General features: G+C 41.3%; 1 protein-coding gene across 3 annotated transcripts in view; it reads right to left on the reverse strand.

The window, feature by feature from the left end:
- The window catches only part of SLC5A11 (solute carrier family 5 (sodium/inositol cotransporter), member 11), a 55872-nt gene that overhangs the window by 27111 nt on the left and 12863 nt on the right, over nt 1-15898 (reverse strand). For 2 of the 3 annotated variants that reach the window (XM_006867188.1, XM_006867187.1), the window contains 3 exons: nt 11554-11659; nt 9356-9436; nt 2365-2570 (listed from right to left, as the gene is read on the reverse strand). In XM_006867188.1, the coding sequence (XP_006867250.1) occupies nt 2365-2570; nt 9356-9436; nt 11554-11659 (393 nt within the window). Of the gene's footprint in view, nt 1-2364; nt 2571-9355; nt 9437-11553; nt 11660-12932; nt 13038-15898 lie in introns of all 3 variants that reach the window. The other variant, XM_006867186.1, reaches the window with a different exon arrangement.

The raw sequence follows: 15898 nt of genomic DNA on the forward strand, positions 1-15898 counted from the left end.
CACCACCATCACCACCATCACTACCACCACCATCACTATCACCACCACCATCACCACCACCATCACCACCACCACCACCATCACCACCATCACCACCATCACCACCACCACCACTCCTGTGCTGATAATCTCATTTGGAAAAGAGTTGTCTTTATCATGTTAATGCGACAGGATTCTTGTAAACTGTGTTTTCAGTCAATCTCTTTTGAGCTATAAAAGAAATTGAGCAAGCAAGCTAGTAAGCAGAGATGGGGGAATTGATGCCAAGCCACACGGAGATCTTTAAGGAACCAGGAAACCAAAATTGAAGAGACAATACCCTTCCCCCGAGAGCTGACACAGAGAGAACACTACCCCCTAAAGCCAGCGCCCTGGATTTGGATTTAAAGCTGTTTGAACTGCAAGGCTGGTGGTTCAAGCTCACCAGCTGCTCCTTGAAAACCCTATACAGGTCACTATGGGAGTCCTGGTGTGGCACTGCAGGAGAAGTCACCACAAGGTCAGTTTGAACTGCAAAGTTGGCAGTTCAAACCCATGAGCTGCTCCTTGGAAACCCTACACTATGAGTCGGAACAGACTCGGTGACACTTAACAAAAACAACATAGTATATTAACCCATTATATTATGTATGTGTTTGTATGTATGTATATGTATATATATAGTGGGTTAAGGAGGAGATTATCTATCTATCTATCTATCTATCTATCTATCTATCTATCTATCTATCTAGGACTCCTGGTGTGTTGCTGTGGGTTAAAGCACTGGACTGCAACTTTGGTTTGAACCACAAGGTTTGCGGTTCAAACTCATCAGCTGCTCCTTGGAAACCCTATACAGGTCACTATGAATTGAACCTGGACTTCTGGTGTGATTCTGGGCATCAGCACTGGACTGCAAAACAACCACAGGATCACTATGAGTCAGAACCGACTTAATGGCACTTAAAAATAACAACATGAGTTGAAAATGACTCCCTAGCACTTAACAACAGCAACAACACACACACATATATATGTATACAGGAGTCCTGGTGTGGCACTATAGGATAATGCACTGGACCATGAGGTTGGCAGTTAGAACCCACCAGCCAGTCCCCAGACAGAGCTACTATGAGTTGGAACCAACTCAATGGCACTTAACAACAACAACATAGTGTCGTAGGTTACACATTGGGCTACAAGATCACCAGGTGCTCTGTGGGAAACAGATGAGACTTTTGGCTTCTGTAAAGATTTACAGCCTCAGAAACTCTATACAAGGTTGTTATGAGTGAGAACGACTCTATGGATATATATATATACACACACAGAGACTCCAGATGTGGCACTGTAGGATATGCACTAGACTGCGAACCATAAAGTTGGCATTTCAAACGAATCAGCTGCTCCTCGGAAACCCTATACAGGGTCACGATGAGTCAGAACCTAATTGATGGCACTTAATAACAAATACACATATATATGTTAAGTGCCACCAAGTTGGTTCTGACTCATAGTGACCCTGTATAGGGTTTCTGAGGAGTGGCTGATGAGCTTGAATTGCTGACCTTACGGTTAAAACCGACTTTGCAGTCCAGCGCATTAACCAGCAGCAACACACACACACACACACACACATATATATATATACACATACATATACACATATATATGACAGATAGATAGACAGACAGACAGATAGATAGATAGATAGACAAATAGATATAGAGATAGACAGATAGATAAACAGACAGACAGACAGATAGAGAGATAGATAAAGGAGACCTCTGGTAACATAGTGGGTTACAAGTTGTGCTGCAAACTACAAGATCAACAGTTTGACTCTATTAGCCCCTCCATAGTAGAAAGATAGGCTTTCTGCTCCCATAAAGGTTTATAGCCTTGGAAACCCTATACAGGGCCGCTGTGATTCAGAACAAACTTGATGCCACACAACTACTCGGTAATGTACTTACTTAGTGTCTCTGGTGTTTGTATTTTCTGTCTGTGCTCACTAGAAGGTCCACAAGGGCAGAGGGCACTTGTCTACTTTGTTTGCTCATGATTTCCAAGAACCAAAGCATGTTTGTTTGTTGAACAAACTATCTAGTCTCCATCATAACCTCCATTTAAAATGTGTCATCACCTTTGCTTACTAGATCCTTCCAGGCATAAGTAGAACGTATTAAGCTTTTCCCTTTGCACATATCAACTTTGGATTTGTCACTGACATTGGCAAGAGTGTGAAGTAAAATAGTAGCCATAGCCTTGAGATGGAAGAAGGAATCAAAGAGGATGAGAAAATGCAAAGAGTAAAAGCCCAGAGTTCAGTCAGCCCCAGAGACAAGCATCCTGCACACACTTGCTGGACTAGCTGCCCTGTACCTGGTCCGTGCACCAGTACCAGAGGGAAGGGATGGACATTCCAAGCAGGATTCCGGGCCATGGGAGATCAGAGTTTACTGGGTCTCGGAAAATATGGAAGGCGTCTTCTCGGGGCAGCCCACAGCTGCTGTTCTCAGTTCGGTTGCTAGCCAGAGCCAAAAAGTACTTCTCCTTCAAGCCTTCCATCCCACCAACTGCAGCAAAACCTAGAATTCAGAGGAAGATCAAGTTTGCCAGGAACTCAGATCCATCCACAGCAAGTGGTGAAGATCACAGTAAAATCACAGAGCAGAATTTCCAAGGAAAACTGCTCCCTATCAGGGTTTGTGACCCTTTTTGCTTCCTTCTTTCTTTCTTCCCTCCCTCCCTTCCTCCTTTCTCTCTTTTTCTCTTATTAATGCCTTAGGCAGTGCCTATGGGTTTTCAGAATCTTAGTTTTAAATGCATAGTATAAAATACATAGGATTATAAAAGCTATTGAATACAATTATTAAAATATTTAAAATGTGATACAGTAATTGATGTGTTCTATTGAATCTGAAGATCCAGCTACAGGTCTAATAAATCGCTAGTTTCAAAATAACTATGAGTACAAAGAATATTTTAATCTATCAGTAACAACCGTAACTGAAAGGAACTCTGGTAGTATAGAGGTTACAAATGGGGCTGCTAACTTCAAGGTCAGCAGTTCAAAACTACCAGCAGTTCCATGGGAGAAAGATGAGGCTTTCTGCTCCCGTGAAGATTTACAGCCTTGGAAACCCTATACAGGGTCACTGTGAGTTAGAATTGACTCTACGGCACATCACCAACTGTAACTGATAACTATCCTAGATAAAATAACCATCCTAGATTAAAAAAAAAATCTAGCATAACTTTTGGTACTGAAATCACAGATGCTGATAATGACTGAGCTTTCTTGCCTACAGCTATAATGGAAAAATGTTAAATTTCAATTATAGATCAGTGACATACGATGCAATTTTTCACCATTCAATTCAAAGATTCCCTGAATTCTGACCATGGACCCCAGGCTAAAAACAAACAAAACTAGGCCTTGAGGAAGTGTTCTTTCATCTTTAAATTTCTCATCTGTTCTTGAGTCTTGGCATTTCAAGAAGGGTCCAAGAAATATATGACCATGAACATTTGTCTTCTCTGAGATTTGGTTTCCTCATCTGCAAATAATGTAGCACCAACCTCACAGAGTTGGTGCAAGCTCTGAATGAGATCATTCATGCATGTAAAATAAAATCTGGCACAACTTTTGTTATTAAGTACTGTCAAGTTGGAAACCCTGTACAGGGTTTCCAAGGAGCAGCTGGTGGGCTTGAACCACCGACCTTGTAGCTCAAGCTGACATTGCGGTCCAGTGCATTATCCCACAGTGCCACAGCACATCTTACAGCTAATCTAAAAATTAAAGTCCTGTATTTTAATCTTATGCTTTATATATCTTGATGCAATATTATTTCATTCATAAAGGTTATATTTTTATTGTCAGTTGGTTCCTTTTTAATATAAAATTATTTTGCTCTAATATTGTTTTTTGGTGCAAAACTTAAAAAATGATATAAAGCTGAATTTCTTGTACCCAAACTAGAATCATTGAGTCTTTTTGAGAAAATAAATAATATGTTGTTTTTGTTGTTAAGTGCCATTGAGTCGGTTCTGACCAATAGAGATCCTATACAGGATTTCCAAGAAGCAGCTGGTGAGCTTGAAACACGAACCTTGCGGTTCAAACCGACTTTGCAGTCCAGCACATTAGCCCACAGCGCCACACCAGGACTCTGAAATAATATATAGAAAAGTAAAAATAGTGATATAATGAATAGCCATATACCTACCACAAAGACTGATAATTGCTAATAGGAGCCTGTCTTTTAATAGAGAGTTTTATTCCATTTGCTTGTATTATACTAACGGATACATCTATTCTTACTTTATATTCGTTTATCTTCTTATAAAGAAGCCCTGGTGGCATGGTGGATTATGGGTTGGGCTTCTAACTGCAAGGTTAGCAGTTTGAATCAACTAGTTGATCTATGGGAGAAAGATGAGGTTCTTTGCTCCCGTTAAAGATTTACAGCCTCGGAAACTCTATACAAGGTCACTATGAGTTGGTACTGACTCCATGCCATACAACCACTAGAGCCACAGAGGAGGTAAAGTAGATTGCAGGATACAATAGATTGTCTTAAATGCAGGGAAAAATTAATAGACTATAGGGTAACTTCAAAGAAAACTAATATTTCACAACTTACCATGAAAATGAAGATCCAAGTAGAACAAGGAAACATTAAAACTAAGAAGAAACTGACAAGAATAACCACACACGAACTCAGCACAAGAAGGCATGCAGAACAAAGGAATGAACAGCACCACAAAAAATCAACATAATGACAGCAATTAATTCATACCTATCAATAATTACACTGAATGTCAATGGATTAAATGCACCAGTGAAGAGACAGAGAGTGGCAGAATGGATAAGAAAATAAGACCCTTCAATATGCTGCCTGCAAGAGACACACCTTACACACAAAAACAAAAACAGACTAAAAGTTAAAGGATGGAAAAAAAAAATACCAAGCTAACTGCAGTTAAAAAAACAAGCAGGAGTGGCAATACTAATCTCTGATAAAATAACCTTTAAGGCAAAAACCAGCATAAGAGATAAAGGAAAGACACTATCTTGTGATTAAAGGATCAATTGAGCAAGATGACATAACCATAATTAACATCTACGCTCCCAATGAAAGAGTACTAAGAAATATAAAGCAAACCCTACTAGAATTGAAGAAAGAAATAGAGAAATCTACAATTATAGTGGGAGATTTTAATAAACCACTTTCAAACCAACCTGCAGTTCTAACCAACCTTATGGTCAATTGCTTATCTTACAGTGCCACACCAGGACTCCTGTGATTTATTACAGATGTACATTGAAAACCATAGGCCCACCACTAAAATAATTTTTAAAAGAAGAAAAATGGATCTAGAAGACAAATGGAACTAATAGAAAATAACTGGCAAAATGGTAGATTTTCATCTAGCTTTCTCAATAATCACATAAAATGTGAATGATCTAAAGACACAAAGATTTCAGCAGTTGGTATCCACAACTCTCATCCTAACCATTGTCTTCTTGTATTTTTGGGGGGCAATATTTACTGAACTTTTATTCTAATCCAAAAATAGATCTAAGCACCTTATTTATATAAGGTAAGTAACAAAGTATTGCTACAAAAATCATAGAAACATTTATTAAACAAAAATATGAAAATGTGAAGTTATTGCTTCTTGTCATATTCTCCATTTAGGTCTATACACTTCTGAAAATGGTGTTTCCATCTCTCTAACCCTTCCCAGTGCAAAGGCTTTCGACTGTGTGGACTGTGACAAACCATGGATAACATTGCAAAGAATACGTATTCCAGAACACTTAATTGTGCACATGAGGAAACTGTACATAGATCAAGAGGCAGTTGTTAGAACAGAACAAGAGATACCAAATGGTTTTAAATCCTTACACCATACTTACTCAATCTGAGCAAATATGCTGAGCAAATAAATAATCAGAGAAGTTGGATTATATGTAGAAGAATTATATGCATCAGGATTGGAGGGAGACTCATTAACAACCTGCAATATGTAGATGCTACAACCCTGCTTGCTGGAAGTGAAAAGGACTTAAAATACTGATGGAGATCAAAGATTGCAGCCTGCAGTATAGACTGCAATGCCCGTGAAGAAAATGAAAATTCTCACAATACTAGAATTTTGATAAACAGAGAAAAGATTGAAGTTGTCAAAGACTTCATTTTGCTTGGATCAACCATCAACACTCATGGAAGCAGCAGTCAAGCAATCAAATAACGTATTGCACTAGGCAAATTTGCTGCACAAGACCTCTTTAAAGCGTTCAAGAGCAAAGATATCAGTTTGAGGACAAAGGTATGCCTGACCCAAGCCATGGTATTTTCAATAACCTCATATGCACATGAAAGCTGGACAATAAAGGAAGAAGACCATAGAAGAATTGATGCATTCAAGTTATATTGTTGGAGGAGAATATTAAAAATACCACAGACTGCCTTAAGAATCAAACAAATCTGTGTTGGAAGAAGTACAACCAGAATTCCCCTTGGAAACCAAGATGGTGACACTTGGTTTCTCATACTTTGGACATGCTGTTGGTAAGAACCAGTCCCTGGAAAAGGACATCATGCTTGGTAAAGAGGTGGACCAACCAAAAAGGGGAAGACCCTCAGGGAGATGGATTGGTACAGTGGCAACAGCAATGTGTAGCAACAGTTGTGAGGAGGGCATAGGACCTAACAGTGTTTCATTCAGTTGTGCATGGGCCACTTTGAGTCAGAACTGACCCAGAACGACACCTAACTATAACAACAACACCATTCCAAGAAGACATCTATACTCTTCAATTGACACCACATCAAAATGGCAGTCTCGGTATCCTCAAGGGACTCCAATGGTATTCATTTTAAATGTTCTTTGAGTTTGGAGATCAAAAAGAAGATTAAGGATTTACGGTGGATAGGGTAATGTTTCCAAAGGAAATTCTTGTAGGCAGCCCTCGTCACTCTCGAAGAACAAGCAGGTGCGTTGTCATGATGGGAAAGAAAAAAAAAATCCTGGGTGAAATTCCTGGCTTTTTCTCCACCACTGCAGCTGCTATTTTCTTAAACACTTTTTTCCTAATAATGTCCCATGATCATCCTGTGTCCTTTGAGAAAATATTTCCAAATTACCCCTTTGGAGTCCCCCAAAGTAGTTGCCATAACCTTCTGAGCTGACCTCTCTGATTTGAATTTAACTGACTCAGCAGATCCTGTTGGAAGCCACTGGAATATTTTTTTTTTGGACGGCACCTTAATGAGACTGAGACAAATGTACTACTGAGAACTTCCCTGCAGCCATTCACTGATCACACACAATTGTTTAAACATGTTCTGTTTGAACTGTGGATTAATGCACTGGACTGCAAAGCCAGTTTAAGGTCGGTTATTCAAACTCACCAACCGCTCCTCATGAAACCCTATACAGGGTTGCTATAGGTTGGAATTGACTCGACAGCACTCAACAACAACAGCAATGTATAAACTGGAATCCTAGTAGCAATACTTTTTGGTTTGCCCTCATAATAACTCATTTAATTCTTTCAACAGTACTTTAAATTTTATGATTCAGATCAGGAATTGAGGAGCCATGTGCCTATGGTCACATCAGCATGAAACAGGCAGAAATCAGGATCCAGTTATTAGCTGGATACAAAGTCTGTGCTGTTAATTTTTATGCTGTACCACCCACCATTGGAGACACAGAGAAGTTCTGAACTTTGTTCAAAGCATATAAGTCCATATCACATGACTCTGGGCCCATAGACTGACATATAGGTCAGCTATATCTCTCCTTGGATCTCCTTCACTGCCTTCAGCTTCCTAGCCCTGCCCCATGTTCCCACGCTACTTAGATCTATCCTGGGGGACCTTTGTAGACAGGCTCCCAAACTCAACCATGCAAGAATCCATTTGATTCTTCAATGAACTATTAGACAACAGAGAGTCACACCCCTCTGTGAGAATGAAGAAGCAGAAAACTGTCAAAGGATATTTGACAGACCCAAATCTGGAATATAGAACTCCCTGAAAATCAAGAGTGTTTTCCTACTCTCCATCTCCAAATTCCATAGAAATACTCAATGAAATATACACATTCCGTAGAAGCAATCAATGAAATATACAAAGGGGGGTACACCTGCAAAACTGTTGGTGTTCTATGGCTGCACCTGTGGAAATCTTGGGGGAAATATCCACAAGATACTGCAGATTGATGAAGATCATCGAGGGGTGTTGTTTAATTACTCTGTTGACTGATTGGAGTGAGAAAAAATGACACTCCCCCACTGAGACCCCATGATTGCATAGGGAAAGGTCTGGAGGTTCTGCTAGGAATAACAGACCATCTGAAGATCGATCTCAACTCTCTCTTGCCTCTGAAACCTGATATATCATGAACCACTCATGCCGCACTGGGAGGGTCAAAGGTTTGCTATTTGTGATAAGGAACCACACCAAGTGTTTATCTAGTGAGGCTACACGTTTGCCCTTCATATATGCAGTTCTCATTTGAATTTCTTCCTTATACATTTCTGTTAGTATAAGGTAATAAAACACTTCAGAAGTATCCCAGACATTTAAAGTTAATAATGAGCAATGTTTGTTGTTGTTCATATTGTGAAACAAATTTTTTTCCCCATGATTATTCCTTTGTATTTTCATTAGAAAGTAAGCACTTGCTCATAATGTGAACTGTGCAGAAAGATACAAGGTTACAGTAAAACTTTGGTCTGTATTCTTTAACTACTGCTCCAAGATCCTCCTTGGGGTTTTTCATAACTATATATCTTTTACAGGAGCAGAAAGCCTCATTCTGTGGAGAGAGCTGGTAAGTTTGAACTACTGACCATGTGGTTTAGCAGACCAACATTTATAACCTATTTTGCACCCAGATTCCGTTCTCCCCACAAAGGTAAAGATTATTACCAGTCAGGATGTGGTACTTTGAGATTATGCAAATATACAATTTCTCACCACCATCCATCCATTCATTAACTTTCACATGGGTTCTTGTGGTGATCTTAAATGCCTCCCACTCATCTACATTTATTAGGAGGAATTCTTCTGTAAGAAAGAATTGTCTCCTTTTCCCCTTTTGTTTATTTAGTCAATCATTCATTTATATTATGACAGAAAGGTTTAGTAACTTTTCCCTTAAAAAGAGTAAGTTTCTGATTCTAAGCACAATTCTCTTTTAACTAAAATAACTAGGCCTTAAGGAAAGTACACCCTCTAAGCATATACATTTTGATACCTTGGTTTGCTGACCACAGTGATTAGAGCAGATTCCCTGCTGGAGAGAAGGATGCCATTCCCCATCCAAATGGCCCTAGGACCCCACTTACTGTAACCCATCAAGGTGAGGGCGCCTACGAGCATGATCAGAGTCTGCACAGCATCTGTGTAGATCACAGCAGCCAGGCCACCTGAGAAGAGACACAGGCAATGACGTCAGGGCCAGGTCCTCTGAGGAAGACTTACTCTAGGTAACAGAAGGAACCTGCGAGGTCAGCACTTGACTCAGAAGAGGTCATAGTGTTGAATTTTTACAAAGAAGGCCTTCTCTGCATGCATGTCCATGTTGTGACATGATTTTACTGTTCCTTTCAAGTTAATGTAAAGCTAAATGGGCTTAGCTGTGTGATTTGCTTTGACCAACAGAATGTGGTAGAAGTGATGGTGTGCAGCTCCAAGTTAGGCCTCAACACACCTTACAGCTGCTACTTTTCCTCTTGTCCTGAGACTACCTTGCTTTAAGAAGCCAGGTCTAGCCTAATGGAGGATGATGGCCTATATGGAGGGGATGTGAGTCAATAGCCCAAGCTAACCACCAGCCATGTGAGTAAGGCCATCTTGGTTTAGCCACCTCTTCTAGATGCCATCTGACTTCAGTGTTGAGCTCAACAGAACACCGAGCCAGTCAACTAACAGAATTATAAAAAATAATAGACCATTGTTTAAAGACCCTAAATCAGGGCCTGGTTTGTTACCCCAGAATCCCTGGGTGGTGCAAACAGTTAACATACTTTGCTGTAACTGAAAGGTTGGAGGTTCAATTCCAACCAGAGGTGCCTCAGAACAACAGCCTAGTGACTTCTGAAAAAATCAAATCAGCTGTTGAAAATTGAGCATAGTTGTACTCCGACACACACATAGTCAACCATGGGTCCGAGTGGCCGCCAAGGCAACTGGTTTTTTTGTTCTTGTTTCTACACATAAATCTATAATTGCTATTACAAGTGATCCCTGGAGCACAGTCTCCAAACTCTGACACCTTCATTTTTAACAATGGAGCTAGGATGTGAGTATTAGGTATTCAGAGCTCTAGCAGCCTTCCTTAACAGGATCACAGTGATCTAAATGCTGCGCCCCATTTCCTAGTATGGATCTGGTCTATATTAGATTTTATTTGTTGCTGTTAAGTACAGTTGAATCGGTTCCGACTCATAGCAACCCTAGACAGGGTTTCTTAGGAGCAGCTGTTGGATTTGAACTGCCAAACTTGTGGTTCACAGACCAGTGCTGATCCTACAGCATCACTATATGTGTGTGTGTGTGTGTGTTTAGAGAGAGAGAGAGTCCTGATGTGGCCCCGTAGAATAAACACTCCATCTCAAGGTTGGTTTGAACCACAAAGTTGGTGATTCAGACTTACCAGCTACTCCTTGGAGACCCTATACAGGGAGACTATGAGCAAGGAGCTCTGATAGCGTAGTGGTTACCAATCGGGCTGCGAACCTTAGAGTCAGCAGTTCAAAACTACCAGCTATTCCATGAGAGAAAGATGAGGCTTTCTGCTCCCATAAAGATTTACAGCCTCGGAAACCCTGTACAGGGTCGCTATGAGTCGGAACCGACTCCATGGCATATAACCACCACTATGAGTCAAAGCTGATTTGCCAACACTTAACAACAACAAAAACACACACATACATACACACATATATAGATATAAATATCATATATGGTGTTGATGGTGGTTATGTGCCTTGGAGTCAGTACCGACTCACAGCGACCCTGTATAGGGTTTCTGATGTTGCAAATCTTTATGGGAGCAGAAAACCTCATCTTTCTCCCACGGAGTAGCTGGTAGACTCAAACTACTGACCTTGCAGTTAGCAGCCCAACTCGTAACCCAATATGCTACCAGAGCTCCTTAGATCACATACACATAGGAGGATTAGTCAAAAATTACCTGCACTCTACTTATATTAAAATGCCTGTCCACATCCATGGCTGATGACAACATTGAGTGTGCACGTGAAATGATTCTGTCAAATAGATGAGTGACAGTAGATTATGTGACAAATAATTTGCAAATCAGCCATGGTTCTGCCTATGAAATAATCCATGACAGACTTGGGTTTTGAAAAGTTTGTTCAAGATGGGTACTGAACAGCTCACAGAAGAGCATAAACAGAAGCGTTTGGACATCTGCGAACAACATTTGGACTGATACTTGAAGGAAGGTAAAAGTTTCTTAAAAATAATTACAGGTGAAATCTTCTGTATCTGGGGCAGCAGAGTAAGGTTTCAGTCATACCTGCAATAGTGTAGACAGCTGTGATGGCCAACAGCCCAGTTATGGCCAAGTACAAATCCAGGTTTAAAGACTGCTGAATAAAGATGGCGCCTGCATACATATCCACCTGTAGAGACGCCAAGTTGATGGATGAGTGGGTATTTGCTGCATAGGTCCCCTAAGACCACAGTCTGGCAGACACATAAGAGTCATAAATTGCCCTTCATTCTTTTATCTTTGCCCAGATCAGGAGCCTCAAACTGGAGCCCTGTGGGCAATTCTGTTTGAGACCCCTGCTCTTGATGAATGAACCCACCACTTCACTGGTCTTCCTGCTTCTACTCTTAGTCCGCTTGTATGTCATCTTCCATACTGCAACGTTTACCAAACATGACAGTGTTACCTCCATTACAAGTCTCAGTGCCTCCCATTGTCCCCAAGATAAAGTCTAAACTTTTAAACCTGCCTCATTTCACATCCCCAGCCCTCCAGCCACTTGGAAAGACTCTCGGTTTCCTTGACCAAGCCATGTTCATCCAGGCCTTTAAGCTTGTACTTGTGCTTGGCCATCTATTTGTAATGCCATCCCCCTTTCTCTAACTAGTAAGCCCTGGCTTAGCTGTAACTTCCCTGGTGAGGTCTTCCATCAGACTGTGAGTAAATGTCCTAGAATGTAGCCTGTGTCTACCCCTCACATTTGGAGCTAGCACAAACTCAGTTATTAGTGTTTACAAGGAATGGAATCCCCTCTACCCTCCCAGCCCACCACACCTCACAGTTGGGAGAGAAGGCAGCCTCAGTGTCGTCAGGCTGGCTAAGTGGCATATGTCCCAGGCCTGGAAGTATTCTTTACCACTTTCCATACCTGTCATCAGTGGGCTCAAGCATGACAATGATAGTGAGGTTGGCCCAGGATCGGGCAGTATTTTGTTCTGCTGTGTGTAAGGTGGCTATGAGTCAGTACTGACTCATGGCACCTAACAACAACATATCTGTCAGCCCTGAAGGTCAGCGTTGGGCAGTTATCAGCACATCTTATCATTGCCTGAACCCAGGAGGAAGATAACAGTCCCACCCAAGGGACTATTATCTTGAAGTCCCATCAATGAACCACACCATCTAGAGATATCCACGAAGAAGCTTGGGGCTAGAGGGGAGATGCACTTCCTTCTACTTTTTTCCTTTACTTCTATCCAAATTTCAGCTCTACCCCCTCCCATCTCCCTGTAGGCACAGACTCTCCTCCCCTCCCTGAAGCCAGGAGGAGGAGACAGTGGGTGAGGAAAACACTCACATACACACACACACACACACACACACACACAGACACAGCCAGCAGTAAACTTTGCTTTAACTTCTCAATGCTGCAGCACTGTAATCAGGTTAAGTGCTCCCCTTACCGAGATCTTAGTGAAGATGTATATAAATAGGTAGAGCACAGCTAGGGTGATGGGGATCCGATTGCCGCCGAAGCGTTTCCGTAAGTATTCCGGCATCGTTGAGACCTAGGGACATAGGAGAGCTTTCAGTACGATCTTCTCCATACCAGCCCCTCTCACCTTTTCCCTCCTCCACACTCAGAAAGGTCTTCCTTAGAATTTAAAATTGGAGACTTTAAGAAGGAAAGAGAAAATAGGACAAGGAAGGAGGAACACAGAGAGATTGGGAATCTGTGCAGGGGTGTATACCCCAATAGGTCCTATTTCCCAAACATGAGATATATGTGTGCATCCCATCCCAACATTGTCATAGCCTGTATTATTATTTATTTCCTGTTTTCATTTAAACCAACTCACATTTATTTAAATAAACATCTAAAAAGGGAGCTAAATCCCCACTGCAGTGGAAAAGCAGAAGTGCCTGTCCTAAGTTTAAAAGAATCAATAAAAATAAATACATGAATAATAAAACCATTTCTTTTCTACTCTTTCTGGCAGTTTACTGCTATACACCAAAGTCTCTGGGTCCAAGGCCTGCTCATTCTTTCTTTATGAAAGGAAAAAAAGATGGGAAAAAAAAGGGTTGTTGAGCAGAGTCCAGCTGATGTGAAGTAAGGGCATATGCACAAGAACACCCACACTTGCAGAAATACCCACTTGACCTGGCTTCAATGGATGGATGATCAGAACACAAATAAAAGATGAAGAGGAAAAAAAGAGTACTCTGATATAATTTGATGAACTTGACCTATACCTATGGATGCAGTAGCTCAAAAGAGGGAACAAATCTTTACAGCGAGAATCATTCCCACCCCCTCGGTACACAGGGTAGACAGGGATGGGCAACTTGGACATTGGCTACCCAAAATGGTGGGGGGGGGGCAAAAAAGGCAAGAAGTGGCTGGCTTACAAGCTTTCAAGAGGGAACCTAGATCCAGAGGGTGCAGGGGAAGGTAGAATCTCCACTGAGTACTATCCAATCTGTTTGGATGGGGCTGATGAAAGCAGATGGGGATAGGACTCTTGTGGTACAAATGTGAATAATTGTTATCAGGACTGACTGTGAGGGTTGAAAATGTAAAGGAGCCATTTTATCACAAAAGGAGGGGAATGGTTGACTTTGCAGTCCAGGAGCAGAGGTCCCTGGGACCATCAAGGGAGAAGGACAGACAGCGGGACCCTACCCAGGGAAGCAGTGACACCAGAGATGGAGGCAGAGATGATGACGTGGAGAGATGGAGCGGCTGGGGACTCAGAGAAGGAGAGAGGCTGTGTGCTGATGAGCCAGGGAGTAGGCTTGTGGAGTATACCCTTTGGATGTTTGATGATGCATGCAGGAAATTGAAATTGCAATGAAACAAAATAAGATAGGATGAATGTAAAGCTAATGTTCTCCCGTGTAAACTATCATATAATTCACAATAAAAACTTATAAAAAAAAGACAAAGAGAGAGTTGTTGGAGTGTGTTAAAGGTGTATTAACATCAACATGAGAATTGTCCCTTGAGTTCATTACAAATTTAACAAACAACGCCCCCCAGAAAGAACAGGAAAACAATAACTTCAGTATGTATTTGCAACTCAGTGTATTTGGCCCTATGTTTAACAACCCAAGTATCTCTGTTGGTCCGTGTCCCAAACTTTAGGGAAACTAGTCTACTGTAAACCTTTACCTGGTTATTAGGAGAAGCAGGGAATTCTAGTAACCTAGGCTTCTCTGGAAAGGGCAGAATGACCTCCTTTCCTACAGAGGCAGCCCCCTCAGGACTCTGGCAGGAGGGACCATTACCATTTCCCATTTACATCTTGAATGAGCTGAAGGTCCCCAGGGGCTGGGCCGTTTGTGCTACTGGGACCCAGTATTTGAACTTCACTTTCCTTGGGTTTGAGGGTATCCTTTCCCAATATCCTCATCCCCACAAACCCCAGACTTTGGGTTGGAACAATGCTATATCTTGACTCTTGGACCTCAAATAAGCAGCTGATTCCATGAGGTCCTAAAACTTGGATGGAAGTTGTGTATAATGATGCTTCTCATATTTATAGAATGTTTGCAGCCCCTCCACTATGTTGTTGCTTGTGGAGGGAGGTGTCTCCAATACCCAGGAAGGAGACGAGTGGGCACCATCCAGGGACTAATGAATGATTACTGTTCATTCCAAGGTCAGACGATGGAAGCAGAAGAACCTGGTGACTATTCTTTGAAATGAAATCTTTGGTAACTTCAATCTTTTCTTCATTTATCATGATGTTATTATTGGTCCAGTGGTCAGAGTTTTATTTTCTTTATGTTGAGGTGCAACCCATACTGAAGGCTGTGGTCTTTGATCTTCAACATAAGTATTTAAGTCCTCTTCACTTTCGGCAAGCAAGGTTGTATCATTTGCATATCACAGGCTGCCAATGAGCCTTCCTCCAACCCTGATGCAACGTTCTTCTTCATATAATCTAGTTTCTCAGATTATTTGCTCAGCATACAGATTAAATAAGTACAATGAAAGAATACAGCCCTGGCACTCACCCTTCCTGATTTAAAACCACACAGTGTCCACTTGCTCTATTCGAATGACTGCCTCTTGGTCTATGTACAGGTTCCTCATGAGCACAATTAAGTGTTCCGGAATATTCAGTCTCCGCTATGTTGTTCTTAGCTTGTCATGATCCACAGTCGAAAGCCTTTGCATAGTTACTAAAGCACAAGTAAACATCTTTCTGGTATTCTCTGCTTTCAGCCAAGATCCATCTTACATCAGCAATGATATCCCTCATTCTACATTCTCGTCTAAATCCAGCTTGAATTTCTGGCAGTTCCTTGTCAATGTACTTTGTGGACTCTGTTACACCAGTAGAACAAACTGATCAGTTGGCATAACACAGTCCACAAAGACAATATTTTACATCCTACTTTGGAGTTCTGGTGTGGCGCT

This window comes from Chrysochloris asiatica, unplaced genomic scaffold, assembly GCF_000296735.1.
Source record: "Chrysochloris asiatica unplaced genomic scaffold, ChrAsi1.0 scaffold00102, whole genome shotgun sequence".
NCBI lineage: Eukaryota > Metazoa > Chordata > Mammalia > Afrosoricida > Chrysochloridae > Chrysochloris > Chrysochloris asiatica.